At 37.3% G+C, this 16612-nt stretch overlaps 1 protein-coding gene and 1 long non-coding RNA gene across 2 annotated transcripts; one reads left to right on the top strand and one right to left on the bottom strand.

The window, feature by feature from the left end:
* Nucleotides 1-5244: 5244 nt before the first annotated feature.
* LOC116424586 (FMRFamide-related peptides) lies at nucleotides 5245-13630 on the top strand. The gene is made up of 3 exons (XM_031971181.2): nucleotides 5245-5410; nucleotides 10741-11147; nucleotides 11840-13630. Exons 1-3 carry the CDS (start codon nucleotides 5408-5410, stop codon nucleotides 12042-12044), a joined length of 615 nt encoding a protein of 204 aa, XP_031827041.1. The 5' UTR covers nucleotides 5245-5407; the 3' UTR covers nucleotides 12045-13630.
* LOC116424591 (uncharacterized) lies at nucleotides 7611-9915 on the bottom strand. Its single transcript, XR_004234499.2, has 3 exons — nucleotides 9602-9915; nucleotides 9411-9482; nucleotides 7611-8142 (listed from the first exon to the last, which is right to left on the bottom strand). It is a non-coding gene; the product is annotated as an uncharacterized LOC116424591 (long non-coding RNA).
* Nucleotides 13631-16612: the final 2982 nt, after the last annotated feature.

The following is a 16612-nucleotide window of genomic DNA, read 5'->3' as shown; positions in this document are numbered from 1 at the left end:
GATTATATCCTTTCAAGGATGTCAGTTCGGCTCCTGCGTACACAAAGCGTACACAATGGTCCTTGGCGACTTCTGGAGACCAAACATTTTTCAAGATAAGGTCGTACTATATTGTTCTACTTTTCTGCGGCGCATACACCTACGTGTACTACTACGCAACAAGGGAGACATCGTGAATAAAAGTTAGCCAATGTTCACGGAGTAACGCGATGCGTAGGTTGAACAGCATTAAAAATTGTTTGAAACATCAAGCTCTCGTTATGTATTTGTCGAACATTTAATAAATGTGTCGTATTCTGAAATGTTTGAAAGGGGATTATTAATTACTCTATTTCATAAGTCTTTTTCAATCTTCACAGTCCACGTAAAATTAATTTCACAAATTAATATCAAATCGTAACTATTTAGATTCTTTTTCATTTGTTCAATCTTATTAATGTTATATTACAATGAATGATTAAACATTATTGTATGTTGGAAATAGCTTATTTTAAATATTGTGGAATATAATAATGTATAATAAAATGATACGTATTTGGAATAAAAATTTGATACTTAATATTTTTGTAAATGCTTGTATTAGAAGATTTATTGTACCCTTGCATCGCATCGTTTCTTACATTCGCATCGGGCAATTTTTGCTATAAGTTTCCTATAAAACGGAGTATTTTAGTGGTGTAAAAATATTTTAATATATGTCTATTAAAACTGCGATAATTATTTTTGTAATTAATGTACAATATAATGTATAATCTAGTTTGTTAACACACATTCGATCGGGAAACGAGAATTTTCGTTAAGAAATCATTCTTATACGGTTTATGTCATCGTCACCGGTGAAGGTTCGTGTATCTATCTCGAATTCGAACGAGTACCATTGTCACCGAGTTATGCAACAAATACGACGGTTATTTTAATACCGTAGTACCTCGGCGACGCTGGGAAATTCGTCGTTACATTCCCCGCGTTTCATTTTCGCATAGCTTGTCCGACGAATTTTTTTTTCCGCCTACTCGTCGCAACGGGGCGCGCGAAGGAGGGTAACAAACGACTTCCGGGCTCTTTTATTGAGAGAACAATACTATGTACGAATAGAGAAGAGGCTCGGGCCTGGTCACGTCTCGCGAAAAAATGGACAAAGAAATTTTCAACTTTTCCCTGGTTATTTAACATTAGGTTTACGGACGTTTATTGTACGGTTTATTCTATTGTTCCTAGAAAAATTGATGTTCGTTCGTTTAGATCTTGGAAATTATAGGGATTATACGTCTTCATGTAATTGCATCAATCAGAATCGACATAAACGTTTATCAACGTTTTCCTGCTTTAACACTAGAACCACCAGATGACCCATTCCTGATTTCTTCTTTTGCAATTATTGGAGAGACATAAAGGTTTTCTTGAGAAATTATTAAAGTAGTTGATTGGATAACATACAGACTGAAATCTTAATAAACCTGCACAACATTTTATAGAACAGTTTTGTTACTATTAATATATTGGATTATTAACGCCGATTGCTATTCGAGCAATCCATAAAAATTTCTATAAAAGAATTGAAAAAAGGCCAATTTTACTGCTCGGTAGTTCTAGTGTTAATACACAGAATCGGGAGGGAACTAGATGGAAATTTATCTTTTCCTGTGGAGAATCAGATATAGAGGAAAGAGAAATAATGTAGCGCATACTCCTAGTTCAAGGTATTGGAAACCGCTACTAAATACGCTGCACGCGGATGACAAACAAAATTATTCCACCTGTGCCGTGATCGTTGTCTCACGATGGGAAACTGGTGACCCAGATTCAACTCTAGAAAACAAGTGTCTCTACCTGTTGCATTTCGTCCCCCATTCACAAAAGATTTTACTGGGTGCGTCAGGATAAATGACAATAATAAATGAAATAGCAGGACTCACTCGTGAAATTAAATGAACTAAATTTGACAAATCTAAACGTTATTTACCTTTTTGTTTTAATATGAACCAAACTTTACTTTTCTATTATCAATTGGTGATCTTCAGAATAAAGATGGACACAGAATAAATATCAAAGCTTTCTCTTTTTATGAATAAAAATGAATAAAGTAGCTTTATAAGGTACAATGCTAAAAGAAGTCGTAGAACAAGACATAGTTTAGTTAAAACTTTATAATATTTTACCTTGCGACGTTTCGAAAAATATATGACGTGAATTTAAAGTTGGACTTTTAACGTTTGTAGAATATGTATCTGCTTGCTTAAAAAAGAAAGATAATAGTTAAACAGTTTGTCAATCATTATACACAGTAACTGTCTGCGGTTGTCATATCAGGAAGTTCGTTTTCGTTCATGGCATTAGATCGTCTCGTAAATAACGTGGTTTTCGCGTAAAAAATCATATTATTTATGGGATGACCCAATATATATAATAAAAACGAATAAAATGATTTTTACAGTTTTAATTTAACAAAATCGTTAAAGAATTAGCCTAAGTTTATCAAATAATTTCTCTCTTTGATTTTCATTATTGAGTTTGATCAATAAGTTGCGAATCAGTGGATCGATTGTTAATTTTCCGTCCAAGTGGAAACGACGAGTTATGGCCAGGCACTGGTGATACGAATGAGAAGATTATGAGAGACCCCAGAAAGTGAAACTGAGCGTGAAAATAATTTATTTTATATATTTTTCGGTTTATCTCTCCATAGAAAATCATCTTTTATTCCCACAGAGACACCTTTGTATTTCACTCGACGAAGAAATGCACAGGTGCGACTTTCTCTCGAGTGTCTCGACGTTTATTAGGTTCAACGCCATTTTTCCACGAATCAGAAGTAATTTTTCCGTTGGGATACTATTTTTTTTACACGTGGTTATTTTCGACCATTTAAAAATTCTAAATTGTTCGAAACACCAGTTACACTGATCTGGTCGCTGTTAATGATGAATTACATTTACTCTTTCGTAGCAAAGATAGGTAGGAACAGTTATTAATTATTTGTATCACAATCTTTACATTATACTATTACTAACTTACGTAATTAAACATTTGCATTTAACATCAGTTATCTTACATATTATAATCGTTTCCAAGTAATTTAGTAGTGTCGGTTATCAATGATCATTGCGGTAAATTGCAGAGTTATCTGAATTCGATGAGTGTCTCTGTTGTTTCACAATTCGAATTGATACAAATGTGTTTGGAAACTAGTTAAAACCGTACATTTTAAAACAGCACGAGTCCACTTTTCAACGTTATCTATACGAGTTGTTACCGTAATTGTTTTCAGTTGATTCAAATCTATCTGACGACCTTAAAAATGTACATACAATAAAGATGTAGGTGTAGTCAATGCTCGCAGCAAGAACTAACATAGATAATGAATGAATAAACGAAGATGAAAAGAAAGATTAATTTTCTCGAAATTTTGATTGGTTGACTTGTGCTGTTTTGGAATTCATGGCTTCAATTATTTATGTTTTCAAATAATCATGTAATTCTTTTTCATTTTGCTTTAATATATATTGACGATATTTGTCCTCCGTTCGACGTGTGCCATTAGTTGATTTTGTTACACACCCCACGAGAGATTTAACTAAATACTACAGTTAACTGGTTAACGGATGAAACTGTCGATGAAATTATCATTTCACTGTTCGTCGAATGAAGGTTAAACAAAATTGAATAAGCAAACGTAACTATAGAATATGCCTAGATTGTTTCTTGTTTTTCCAATAATTATTAATGAAAATGTAGTTGGATTGCTTACAGTTGAGAAAGAAATCATAGGGCAAGGGGTTAACTCGAGCATTCAGATAGAGCAAAAATCAAGGTTAAGATTGGACAAAATTATAAATAAAATGCTATAGCTCTAGCATCGATCCTTAAATATCGTTGCTTTAAAAATACGTTATCTCATCAGGAATTATGCACACGCTTCATTGTACTACCGCTGACTGCGAATCCAGCCAAGGATGTCCGAGCGTGTCGCCGGAATCTCGCGGAAGTGGCAGTAATAAACGGGGACGGGGACGTTACGAATGGAAAACAAATAGAAAACAAGTGATTAAAAACAAACATGGCCGGCTTCCGTGTACTAATATTTATCTAAATCCCGTGGTGCTCCAAAGAGTTCTCTGAAAGCTGTCGTTCTCATCCTCGACAGTCTTACTACTGACAAAGATCGGAATCTTGTTTTCAAATTTCAATAAAGAATCGTTTTTTATTCCACTAAAATACTGGTGAAATATTTATGAAGACATTAGACATTTATCCAGTATCGGTGATTTATCCAGAGACAATCCAAAAATCTCTCTTCATCCCTTATCTTAAAGGTGAACATTGCTCAGGAGGACTCTCATCAATTAATCGGCAAGATCGGACCTCGAGGTCGGACCTGGACCAATCGGAGGTTATCGCTTCATTTTCATCATTTTGATAACATCTTCTCGAATGATGCAAAAACGATTCCATTTCGAAAATTGAAGATTAACTGCGCTACCACGACAAAGAAAAAGTTGGCCACTCAGTAGCAAACATAAGGGTTAAACATTAACACATTCATACAACGTAGAACAGCGATCCAATATTTAACAGTAGATATAGTTTGTATTTGTTCAATTTATTGAGTGTCTAACAAGGGACACTGCCGAATTACATAGCTAAGATCTTACATTCCATAATCACAATTACATTTACGAATATTAGTAATATTTAATCGTGCAACAGATGCAGACAGATGGTAACGATCTGATCACAACGATTAATGATTACAATAAATCCACGCGAGGTTGCAATAAACCCACTCAGCTATAGACTTTGGCAAAAGGTATACGATCGCGAATGCGTCGAGAACGAAGAAAAGTCGCCAAATTGCATTTCCTCTGGAAAAAATGGTTCGAACAGCCCCGTTCGACGAGATCATTCTCGTGGTCCAGCGTGTCGCGAAGAGGATGTCGTCGTCGTGGAAGGTCGCGGTCGGGGTGGCCAAGACTTTGCCGAAAGGCGCCGCCGGCGTGTTTCGTTCGTGCCGATGATGATTATTATTCGTCGGACGGTCATAAATAATGAAGGAGATTACGTAGGTCGGTAGTCGGTGGTGTAATTGAATCAAAATAATGTAGAGGTATCGTGTTGTACGCTCGGCCAATCATAACTCAGGTGAGGCTATCCCGTTTCTCTGTCTCACAGGCCGGAGAGGCACGGGGATGCGGCGAGGATGCTCCTATATAAAGGGTGTCATCTCTAACCCCGGACACACTCGTTCCACCAGCAACAGGCAGCCAGCGTCGAGCGGCGCCCGCGACGTCGTACGTGCGATTCATCCTTCCTTTTTTACCCTCTTCTTTCCGTGAACGGAACCCGCGAGAAGAACTCGAGATCCGGACACCCCCGGCAGTCGCCCGCACGCACCACCGACACTTACGACATGGTGAGTGGTCCGCGAGATATCGTGCGTTCTCTTTTCCCCGTTGACTTTCTTCTTTGTTTTTTTACATTATACATTGTTCCTAATTCGATGTTAATTTGGTTTGTTTCTGGAGTTCGGTAGGTATTCACGTCTAACTCCCGTGACGTGTGAGTGCTTCGCGAGACAACGTGCGTTTTTCTCTTGATTCTTTCCCTTCTTTTTGAGAACACTCGTATGTTTTCTCCTTTCTCTTTTAAATTATATGTTGTGTTTAATTTGATGTTGATTTGGTTTGTTTCTGGAGTCTCGGTTCGAGACATTGTGCGTTTCCCTTTTTATTCCTTCTCTTCTCGTGAATCCTTGTGTGTTACGTTCTCCGGCGTTTACACTTTGTTTTTACTCCTGTTTTTACGTTAATGTGCTTTGTTTTGTTTCTGTAGTTTGATTCGTACACACGCCTAATATTATAGTTACGACGCAGTGAGTGCTTCGCGGGATATTGTGCGTTTCTTCTCGCTGCTTTTCATTCTTGTGAACACTTAGATGTCCTTTGCCTTGTAAATTTGATTTTTTTACGTCTTATGTTCATTGAGTTTGGTTCTGGTATTCGGTCTAGTTTAGGTCACACACCCATCTTCAGCATTCGCGACATAGTGAGTGCATTGCGAGGTATTGCGTGTTGTTCCATTTTTTGTTCGTTTCAACCCCTGTTTCTTCTATTTTTAACATTTCATTTAATTTTCGCGCGAGTTTGAATTCGAATAACAACTTTGGTTTATTTTTGTAATTCTGTAGGTCCACTTCATCGAAACTTACGATATGCTAAGCGCTTACTGTTAATTTTTATTGTTCTGTGCACCTTAGAATTTACATTTTTTTTTCCTTTCAATCGTATGCAGCGATATCCCACAATTTAACCTTTTCACACGATTGTTTCGTGAATCCTGCAGCTTGATCACTGATATCTTTCCCTTTTCAGTGCTTTCTTGAACAAAACCGCTCAACATTAATATCTATTGCAAACGTAGACATTCTCGGGGTTTAATCAAGATCCACGATCCCATATTTCGCAACCTTTAACTCGCCACTCGCTTCTCGAATAAATATTTCTCACAATTACATTAAACTAGTAAAACACGAGGTTAATTCTGCATGTAACTTCTTTAATTAGAATTTATGCGTCCCGCAAGAATCTATTATGGGCACGAGAAAAAACCGCGAGAATCGCGTGGGTAATAATAATTCATTTAACAAAAGAAAATTCAAAAAGATTCATTCTCATTTCCAATAAAGAACAAAGCAAATGAAATCGAACAATTGCACATTTTCCAAATAATATTCCAATATTTCAAAACTCCATGTATCATATCACATAGTTAAATCATACATAATCAATTCCCTTTTGCGGGAACAACTCTTTTATCTCAGTTTTGTTCTCTATTCAAATGTAATCGCTCGCGATGCTAATTTCGTCTGGCAGCGGTTAATTCCCTTTAGAGAGAGTATCCTCTCTCGGGGCCGAAGAAAAGTTACTTAAATTATATCGCTCCTAATTGCCATTAACATTAACTCAAGAAGAAGGAAAAGGGAACGATGATGCTTCGAGATAATGTCACTTCACAGAGCGTTATCAAGATGTTCCATTTAAACACGCGAATTCGCATTTTTATACGTTAATCCCTTGATTTCTTTCGCAATTGTGCTCGATAAAACTACATTATTATTAATAATTCTGTAGAAAGAGGAACAAATTTGCGGTCTACGTTCACTATAAACGTCGAAGATTGATAATAAACAAGTAATGTTTCATTCATACAAAAAATAAATGAATAACATTTAGATTTATCGAATTCGGTTGAACACTTTCATCGTGAGTCCGACTCGATATGATAGGAAAAGGGGTTAATTCGCGAAAACGAAAGCACTTGTTGAGCAAAGAAGGATATGGAATCATTATCGGCCATCACCGAAGGGATTAAACCGGATTTTATTTGACTGCATCTTCCGCAAAACGCGGGAACGTCCGGAAACCAACGAGTCGAATTGGTTTCAGCTGGAATTCGTTCGCGTGACTGTCCATTTCTATCCAGGATCAAATTAATCGCGTTTCGTTCCGCGTGCTATCGTCCGCTTGTCTTCACGGAAATATTTAAAATTCTACGGCCACCGGCTTTTTGCAAGTTTCTTCGAAGAAAATTTTGCTATTAAGAGGCCGCAGGCGACGCCGCTTGGGTAACACGGTTTACAAAGTCAATTTTTTCCTCTTAATTGCGTGAATGGCATACGACCTGGCCTCCGGCTGGAAAGTTTCGCGTTGATCGACGTTTGGTATACTTTGGAAAATCGTTTTCGATGTGTTTCAGAAATTTATTAACTGTTACTCGACATGATAAAGGAAATTAGGCGAAAGGTTGTTGGAAACGTTGGGAGTTTCATTGGATAAAAGATAGATGCATTGAAGATTGATATTAATTGTAGTGAATTCTATTAATATTTTTTCCTTTTTTGTGGTTTGTGTATACTCAGGAATATGTGTAGCTAGAAATTGTATGAATTTCATGCACTATTCGATGTAATTTGTGTTGATACCAGCGAGATTTTGTGTTTCGTCAATTAAATTTCTTTGTTCTCCGACGACTCGAAGATTCCTCTGTTTCCACGATTGGTATCCGGTTCCTTTCAATTAAACTTTATGTGGACCATTTTCCTTTGCCGTCGTACCGCAATTTGCTATATACAACACGTACTAAACTCTACAATTAAAATGTTAGTATCAGGTTCTTGTGGAATATTAAGAAAAGAATGACAATTATCTTTCCTTTGCTCGTTTGCTATTATCGATCATTTCTATAGTTCTTCTGCAGAAAATTCCTATAAATTTACCACTAAAATACTATTCTTTAACGCTAAAACTACCGAACAGCCAAATTAACTTCTCCAAATTTTTCTATAGAAACTCTCAGAGCGCATCTAATGAGATTTCGTGTTTGCGTAACGCTGAATCAGTTTCTTCGGTAATATCTCAGAGAAGAATTACGTTGTCCTCCCAATAATTGGAAAGAGAAGAAGTCAGGAATTGATCATTTTAACCTGCGGGGTAACTTTAGCGTTAATAATTGCATAAACAACTATTAAAATACATAAAATACGAATATTTTCAATAAAAACGTTCTAAATCGAGGATCAAGGTATTCTAAATAAGATCAGCACGTTCGTATCGGGTTTCCAACTTTTTTTCCAGGCAAAGTGGCGCTCGGTGTAAATAAATAATAATAACGAGCCGTGTCGTTCGTTTCTCGTCTATTCGCCGCCATTAATACGGTTTTTTGCACGGGTCGGCCATAAATGTGTAGCGTTTTAACGGAAACTGAGGTGGGCAGGTTCGTAGGCGACGCGACACTGTTATGAAGGATGTACGCGCACCGGTCGGTTAATTAACGTAACGCAAGGCAACGTATTAATCTTGCTCGGTATAACCCAGATATTACTAAACATCCTGCTAAGATAGCTAATAACTGACTGATATTATTTATCGCGAGGCGTACCGTATCCCTAGCTGCAACCGATAATCCGCGCGAATCTTCGCCGCGACCTTGGGCCGCTTCTCGTCTCTCATCCCTTCTGGTCAAGGATTTTTTATAGTGTTTAATATTTCGCAGCTTTCTTAGCGAAAAATGAAATTATACAGTAGAGCCCAATATAACGCGATTAAAAAATTCCGTGTTATGGGATTTCACGTTTATCTCGCGTTAAACTCCCTCTTCTGGCACTAGTTCAACTTCTGTCTTCGCTTGTATTACTCTTTTATGAAGAATGTCACCTTCACAGTTATTTTTCAGTAATGTTTCAATTGTGTTATTAGAGATTCTATTGTATATCGTGTCGTTGAATGATATAGAAGAAGAAGATTGTGTTGTTCGACACAACCGTTCTACGTGACACTTATTATTTCGCAGCAAAGACAAATAGAAACAATGATTGATTATTTATATTATTAATTATTACTTAATACATCACTTACGGTACGCTATTATCTGTCTTCTGTTCTTGAAGCTCTAATTCCTAGGATCTGTATGAGCAAACATTTATTTTTCTAGAAACAATTGTTAAAGTGTCCAATAAATACAGGAAAATTTAGTGTTCAATAATGAAATAATGAAATAATTGAATCATTTGCATAAAACTTTGAAGACTAGATACAGATTCTATTACCTTGCTTTCAACATTTCGTTTAATGTTATCCCAATGATCTCGAATAGAATGTTTAACAATCGACGATTCTTCTTTTCTAACTGTCGACAAATAAATCACCGGGTCTCACAGGTACAACAGGTGTTCGCTTTGTTCTCGCCCGGTTGCTGCACAACAGAGGTAATTTGTCCCGTTTACGGATCTCTCGCAGATATAACTCCCAATTGACGGACATTTTCCCTTTTTATCCACCTACGGGCAATAAACACCGAACGAAAAATATCCTGACAACTGATCGGCATTGTGCTCTCGATTCAATGAAAGCTTTTGCATTCTGTGATCTTACATAACATCGATGTTATCAGTGATTCACCGATTACGCGAACAACATGACACCTTATTATAGTAATCGATCCTCGCTTCTCTTATTTATTTTAGATTAGACGTAGATGCAGTTCTTCTTTTACTCAATACACTCGACAAACAGGCTTTAATAAATATTTAATAGATAAATAAATATATAATATATGCATTTATATTAAATATTACAATATCTATTTATTTTTATTAAATTATTTATTTATTATTATTCACCACACAACAAGTACTGCGATACCGAATCATTAATAATTACTTCCAATACCATTTTCCATCGTTACGAAAAAATCTTGCTGCACAAAATTCTAGAAATTCTAGTCGCAGTCAACGTGTTAACCCTTTCGCGGTCGAAGATCCTTTTTAACACTAGAACTAACACTAGATGGATCAAAATGACCTATTCTTGATTTCTTGTTGTACAGTTATTGAAAAAGTACAGATACTTCTACGAAAAATTATTAACTAATTCAGTAATAAAGAAATTAGTAAAAGTCAGTTTAAGTGATCGGTAGTTCTAGTGTTAAATATTCAAGAGCTTCAACACACGAAGGTAAATTATGCATCGAACTCATACACGGTAGGGAGAAGGAGAACTATATATCGATCTTTTGATACTGAAGCAATTAAGTTATATATTGCCAACTTCGTATCTTGGATATGAAAGTCTGATGTCTCGAAAATGGCGGCGTTCGTCCTTAAAGGGTCAAGCATGTTCATCGAACTGTCGAAATTTCTGCGGTCAGCATTCGTTGATCGTTTTGCAATCGATTTCTGTTGGGCAGACCGTATCGCTGTACGTGTTGCCGTTCCTCTGCAACTGCTTGCTGGTGTCGTCGTCGATACTGACGCCGCTGAAGGCCGACGGCAGCTTGAGGATCTTCAAGGACGTTGTTCCCAGTGACTTCGAGTACGTGTTCAAGAGGCACAGCGTCGACAGTAGGCCGGATGATCCGGATTCGAAGGAAAGACGGAGCAACAAGGGATCGTCGTTCATCAGATTCGGCCGTAGCGACCCGGACGGACACGTTGAGAACACGCTCAACGATGAGGTAGACGGGAACTCGCCGGTGAGCAGATATCCGCGCTGGAAGTCGCCGGACATCACGATCAGGTTCGGCAGGTCCGGCTACAAGGCGGTCACCGGTGACAGAGACTACAAGCGTGGAAGGAACGACCTGAATTTCATCAGGTGAGTGCGTTGATTACATAGAAATTAATTGATTCCTGATTACTTGGGATAAGAATGAATCATTTCGAATAGCAATTCATTATTTAGAATACACATTAATCACCTTGAAGAAATCAATTGCCTAGAATAAAAATTAATTATGCAGAATAGAAATTACTCGTGTAGAATAAAAATGAAATATCTGGAATGCAAATTAATTACCTGGAACAAGAATGAATTAGCTACGATATAAATCAGTTAGAATTAATAATTATATAGAAACGTAATCAACCAACAAATTAACGGACGATTTCGAAGTATTCACTTTTGCAATGACAATCTTCGAACATTAGATCTACAAGTAAGTTCGTATCATAATGTAAATTATATTCCAACGATTCTTCACTGCAAGGAAACGCTCTTAATTTACAGTTTAACAATTACTCTACTCTAGAATTGTTTGCTTCATGGTGTAATTTCCCAATCTTCCTAACTTCCTCATTATTCAATACTAATTAACGAGCAAAATGATAAGCAGTGGGATTACGAATAAACTCGGATTCATCCAGATTACAAGTTTCATTAATCTCAATCTTAATATAAGCCCGAAGACCTTTACATTTCGTGGATTCTCGAGCAACCACCGAGACTATCCCCTAAAATTCCGCTCAGACCTCAAGGAGAGCAGGTTTCGAAGTGAGTGTGTCCAACAGATTCGGCCGGAGCTCGCAGATCTATCCAATGGAAATCGACGTGACAGCGATGTGCTCGGATTTGCTCTTGAACGACGAGATCAAGAACTTACATCCATTCGAGGCGAGGTTACTCCGTCTGTGCAACGTGTTGAGCAACATGGACACCGAGCACAGGAACACCTTGGACTTCCTGGAGGAGCGTGCCGGCGTGAAACAGGAATAAAACAGGGGAACGATCCATCGCGAGCATCATCGGGGACATGTCCGTGTCGAATAGAACGCGAAGAGCCGCGCGAGATACGATTTGTTTGAAATTTTCATGGCCAGGAATGCTGTGATAAGTGTTCGAAGCTTTTACATGTAAGCTGTGTCCATTAGAAAAGATTACCCTTCTCAGTTTCCAATTGAGTAGGTATTAATTGACCAGCTGCTAAACGATCAGCTGTTAAACGATCAGCCATTAATTAACCAACTATCGATTTAACACTTCGACTGCAATCCATCAATTTAGCGGTTTACCATAAACTTAGCAATTAATTTTCTTCGTGTCGTATTTTATTGGGTGAATAATACATGAGAAGATCTTGACTTTTTAGCTTGTGCTTTGTCTGGAAATGTTTGGGAATCTCTTAAGATTAATATAATAGAATATATTAATATAATAATCCAATATAATATATATATATATGTATATAATGGACATGACTTGCACAAGGAGGTTTTGAACACTTACCACAGTCGCGCACAATGTCTATCGGACGTCGTGACTCGATCCTGAACATTCTCACGGGCAACGTTATTACATCGGCCGATCTATTCGATTATTGTTCATTGATTCGATTTCGCTTCCATTCCAACCGTGACCCTTCTTCTTTTTAGCGGTATAGAACCGCGATCCGGTTATTATTGTGGCCATTTAAGACCATTTGCGTGGCGGTTCAGCTATATTGCCCGTTGGAATTTAATTTTGGCTTCGGCTTCTGGTTTCACTTTGCTGGGTAGTGCTGAATACTGATTGTTCTTTACGGTTCAGCTGATTCAATTCTAGTCGTTTCATTTAAGTCTAGCCGCTTTATTTAATTTCAGTCACTTTATTTTATTCTAGTCAGTTTATTAAGTTATAGTTATTGTATTTAATCCTAGTCACTTTAGTTTTATAGTTACTGCGAGGTATTTGTGATTAGTTGACAAGACGTTTTATTAGACACGCGATAATGCTCTTCCTTCGAAATGTAACGCAAAAGAGTAAAAACGATACTGACTTGGACTTAGCATCAACTTGACTTACAATTAATATGAACTTCAGCCTGAATTAAACCTTCTCCTTCTTTACTTCGAAGACATCTTCCAAAGACACTTCGGCATTTAAAGAATCAACTATTGATATTTATTTATAATCAATCTCCAAATACCCATACTATTCTCCAACAATTAATTTATAACACCATTCGACTGATTTTATAACATACATTACTGCAAATGTACATAACGACTGAAGAAAGGAGACTGTCCAAGAATATTTAATTTATTATTTCGAAAGCCAAATAAGCACAAAATAATGATTACCAATAGTTAAAAATAAGTTTACGTTATAATTTTGTAGAAACTCGAAAGATAACGTTTATATATAATTATATGATATTATATGACGTTTTATTTTTGTGAGAGACACAAAAGGACATCTTCCAAGATGGCCGACGTGTAACGTTGCTCCAAGGTATTCCTTGTACCTATAATGTGCATCCACCTGCTCCGCCGCGTATTCAATGTACATATAAAGATTTAATCATTAAACGGCTTCGATACTGACGACGATCTCGCTGTCTAGATCACTCCCACCGGAAGCTGTGTCGTCATTGTCGACGGCGCGTTCGTCGTTGTTCTATTTTGCGGATTGGCGGACGCACGGAGAAACGCGGCTGAGTCCGTGCGCTATCAACAGTCAATTTTTCATCCGCTGTTCAGATAACGGGGTCGATGGGAAAATGTGTCAGATCAACCCATAAGTTAATGTCGATCTTTTTGTGCTAACTTCTAGTATAAAACATTAATACTCGCGTTCTTTTCCATCGTCGATGCACTGATCGTCGTTGTGCACGACCTTTCCCTCGTTTTTCGATTAATCGTTTAACGCCACTTTCAAAACGGCGTTGAAAAATACTTTACGAAGCAAGATGGGAGACGTTACTTATGGGATGATCTCATAGGTCCTATTCTGTAAATGTCACAATTATAAAATACCGTTATTAGCCAGACACCCATTACAGTAAAAGAAAATGACCACTGTATTGAGCAAGAAATTCAAACTCATTTGAACAGAAATATTCTTTTGTATAGTAATTAAGTTTTCTGGATGCTTCTTTCGTAGTTTTGGTAATTGTTCTTTTTGGGAAAATGGCGTTCGTTAGAATATCAGAAATCGCAAGATTTATGCCAGAGAAATTCTCTAGATGCTTCATATGTAATTTCGGTAATTATTTTCTGTCCGTGGAAATGGTACTAATTAGAATACCAGACATTGTTAAATTAATGGCAGAGTAGTCGATAGAAGCAATCGTGTTTATTTGAAATTCTGCGTTAAGAGGACGTAGCACGCGGCCATTTTTGGTGTTTCAGTTCGCACTCAAGGTGTAAAAGTGTGTCATAAAAGGGTCAGGCACAATGGACTCAGCCACTTTCCTTCTCGACACCCTCCAATTACGATAGGGGTTAGAATTACGGTAATGCGCATTGTCTGTAACCTTAAACGTCGTTCTTAAAGTGAATGTAAATTTAATACGCGTATACATTAAAGGAAAAAAAGTGGCTGGAAAAGTGGTTCTTATCTCTTGCATGTAATACCCTTTCTTATGGAAAAATACACCCCCACCTTCAGCTTGTTTCTGTTGGACAAATCAGAAGTTATTACCTTTTAACCATCATTGACCCTGAAAAATTGTACGTATAATTTTCTATCCGCAGTAACATATATTTTTCTTACGGAATTTTCCAATTTCCCGTTACTAATTTTCTCAATCTATTGAAAAACAGCATTGCATGGACGCAACACTCTATTATTAACAGTTAAAACATAAATATTCATATACATTTCAATGTTTGCAGTCCTGATTTGCGAATCTGGAGAAACACACAATTACTATAATAAAATAAAATTATCCACGCTCCGTTAATGACATTTATCTAAATTACATTGCGTTCATTTCAGAACGATTCACGTAGCAAGTATTATTCCAAAATTTCTCTTCTTAGACTTTCGTTCTTATCAAATTTACGTGAAGTCGTAATGGTAATTTTCTTTATTGTTTCAGTCCTTTTTTTGTTGTTTCATAATAATGAAATAGAGTATGGTAGTAGACACTGATGGAGAAGATTTAGCTGGAAGGAAATGTGTTGATCCCTATACCTGTGGGACGTCATCCAACACTATTTTCATCACAGATTAAAAGAAACGAGGTCCCCAAGTTACGTTTTCATCTTACGTCCCTCCCATAACCGAGCCATTCCTCTCAATTTCAACCGAATCTGTCCTGTGGTCTGATCACGTACAGGATGATCCCCTCGCCGCCTAAATATTGGCCCACGCAGCGTACAAAATGGCGGATTACAAGATGTACGTGGTTAACGAAGAATAATGTGCTTTTATTTTCTGTATTCAACCCCCTCTTTTCCCCATATCTTCTGCTCTTCAACGTGTAGGGTTAACGAGACGCCTATTGGTCTTAAAGATACGAACGAAAACTTCGTGATCTTCTTAAATTTAATAATAATTACTACTATCAATATTATAGTGATCTCGGACGAGCCCCCAAGTTTATAGTGGGGCTACTATTATTATAGAAAAGGTGGATCTTCGGTAAAAAGAGAATTAGGAATAAATATATGTATTTAATGAGATAAGGAAACAATATGGACAACACGTAAAAATACAACTCAATGCCACGAAGGCCAACACACGACTCGCTATCACGCACAAAATGTTCCTCTCCGCTGTCTCTCACCAAAATGTCCTTCACGCACGCATTCCCACTTGCTTTTAACACACACCCCCATTCGCTCTGTCTTTCTCTCCATTGCACCCTTCTCACTCGCATCTTTCGTCCATAGTCAAAACTCACGCAGTCACGTACACGCTTTTCTCACGGTCCAGTCGCTCAGTTCCAGACACTCTTCCTCGTATTCTTTCAGCCACTCGAGATTTTCTAAACGCAGTCACACTATTTTCCAAACATCCTGTCGCCGGTCCGTCGCGATACGACCTGGTCGCCCTTACGCACGCACAACAAACCATTCATCCTACAATACTTTATCCTACGCTAAATAATTCTAGATACTCCAATATTTACTATTGCTAACTATTAATACTTCCAAAATACAAGTATAACAAATTTGTTCTCTTTCGTCGTATAGCTATAAAAAAATTCTGTCAGCTAACCAACTTGGATATTGCCTGCAGCACCAGTTGTAACATAACGCTCACTCTTCGAATTCACAGCTTCAATAATCCTTTCTTAACGAACAGAGACTAAAAAGTGAAAACTCTCCATAGCAATAATTCCATTATTTTCCAAGATCCAAGAAAATTCAAGAAAATCAATGTTTAACACGTTAAGCGCCATGTCAGTTACCGGCGACTAGAAAACGATCGTAACGTACAAGATAACCGATGTGAAATGAAAATGTTTAATAACGTAACTATGATAACAGTGTAACGCAAACATTGTAACGTTAAATAATTAATAATTGTTCTTTCCTTTGCTACAGAAGAAAAACTCTACGGGAGAACGCTTAAGA

This window comes from Nomia melanderi, chromosome 5 (assembly GCF_051020985.1).
Source record: "Nomia melanderi isolate GNS246 chromosome 5, iyNomMela1, whole genome shotgun sequence".
NCBI lineage: Eukaryota > Metazoa > Arthropoda > Insecta > Hymenoptera > Halictidae > Nomia > Nomia melanderi.
The sequence above is the reverse complement of the archived record's forward strand: the minus strand, read 5'-3'. Positions and strand labels throughout refer to the sequence as shown.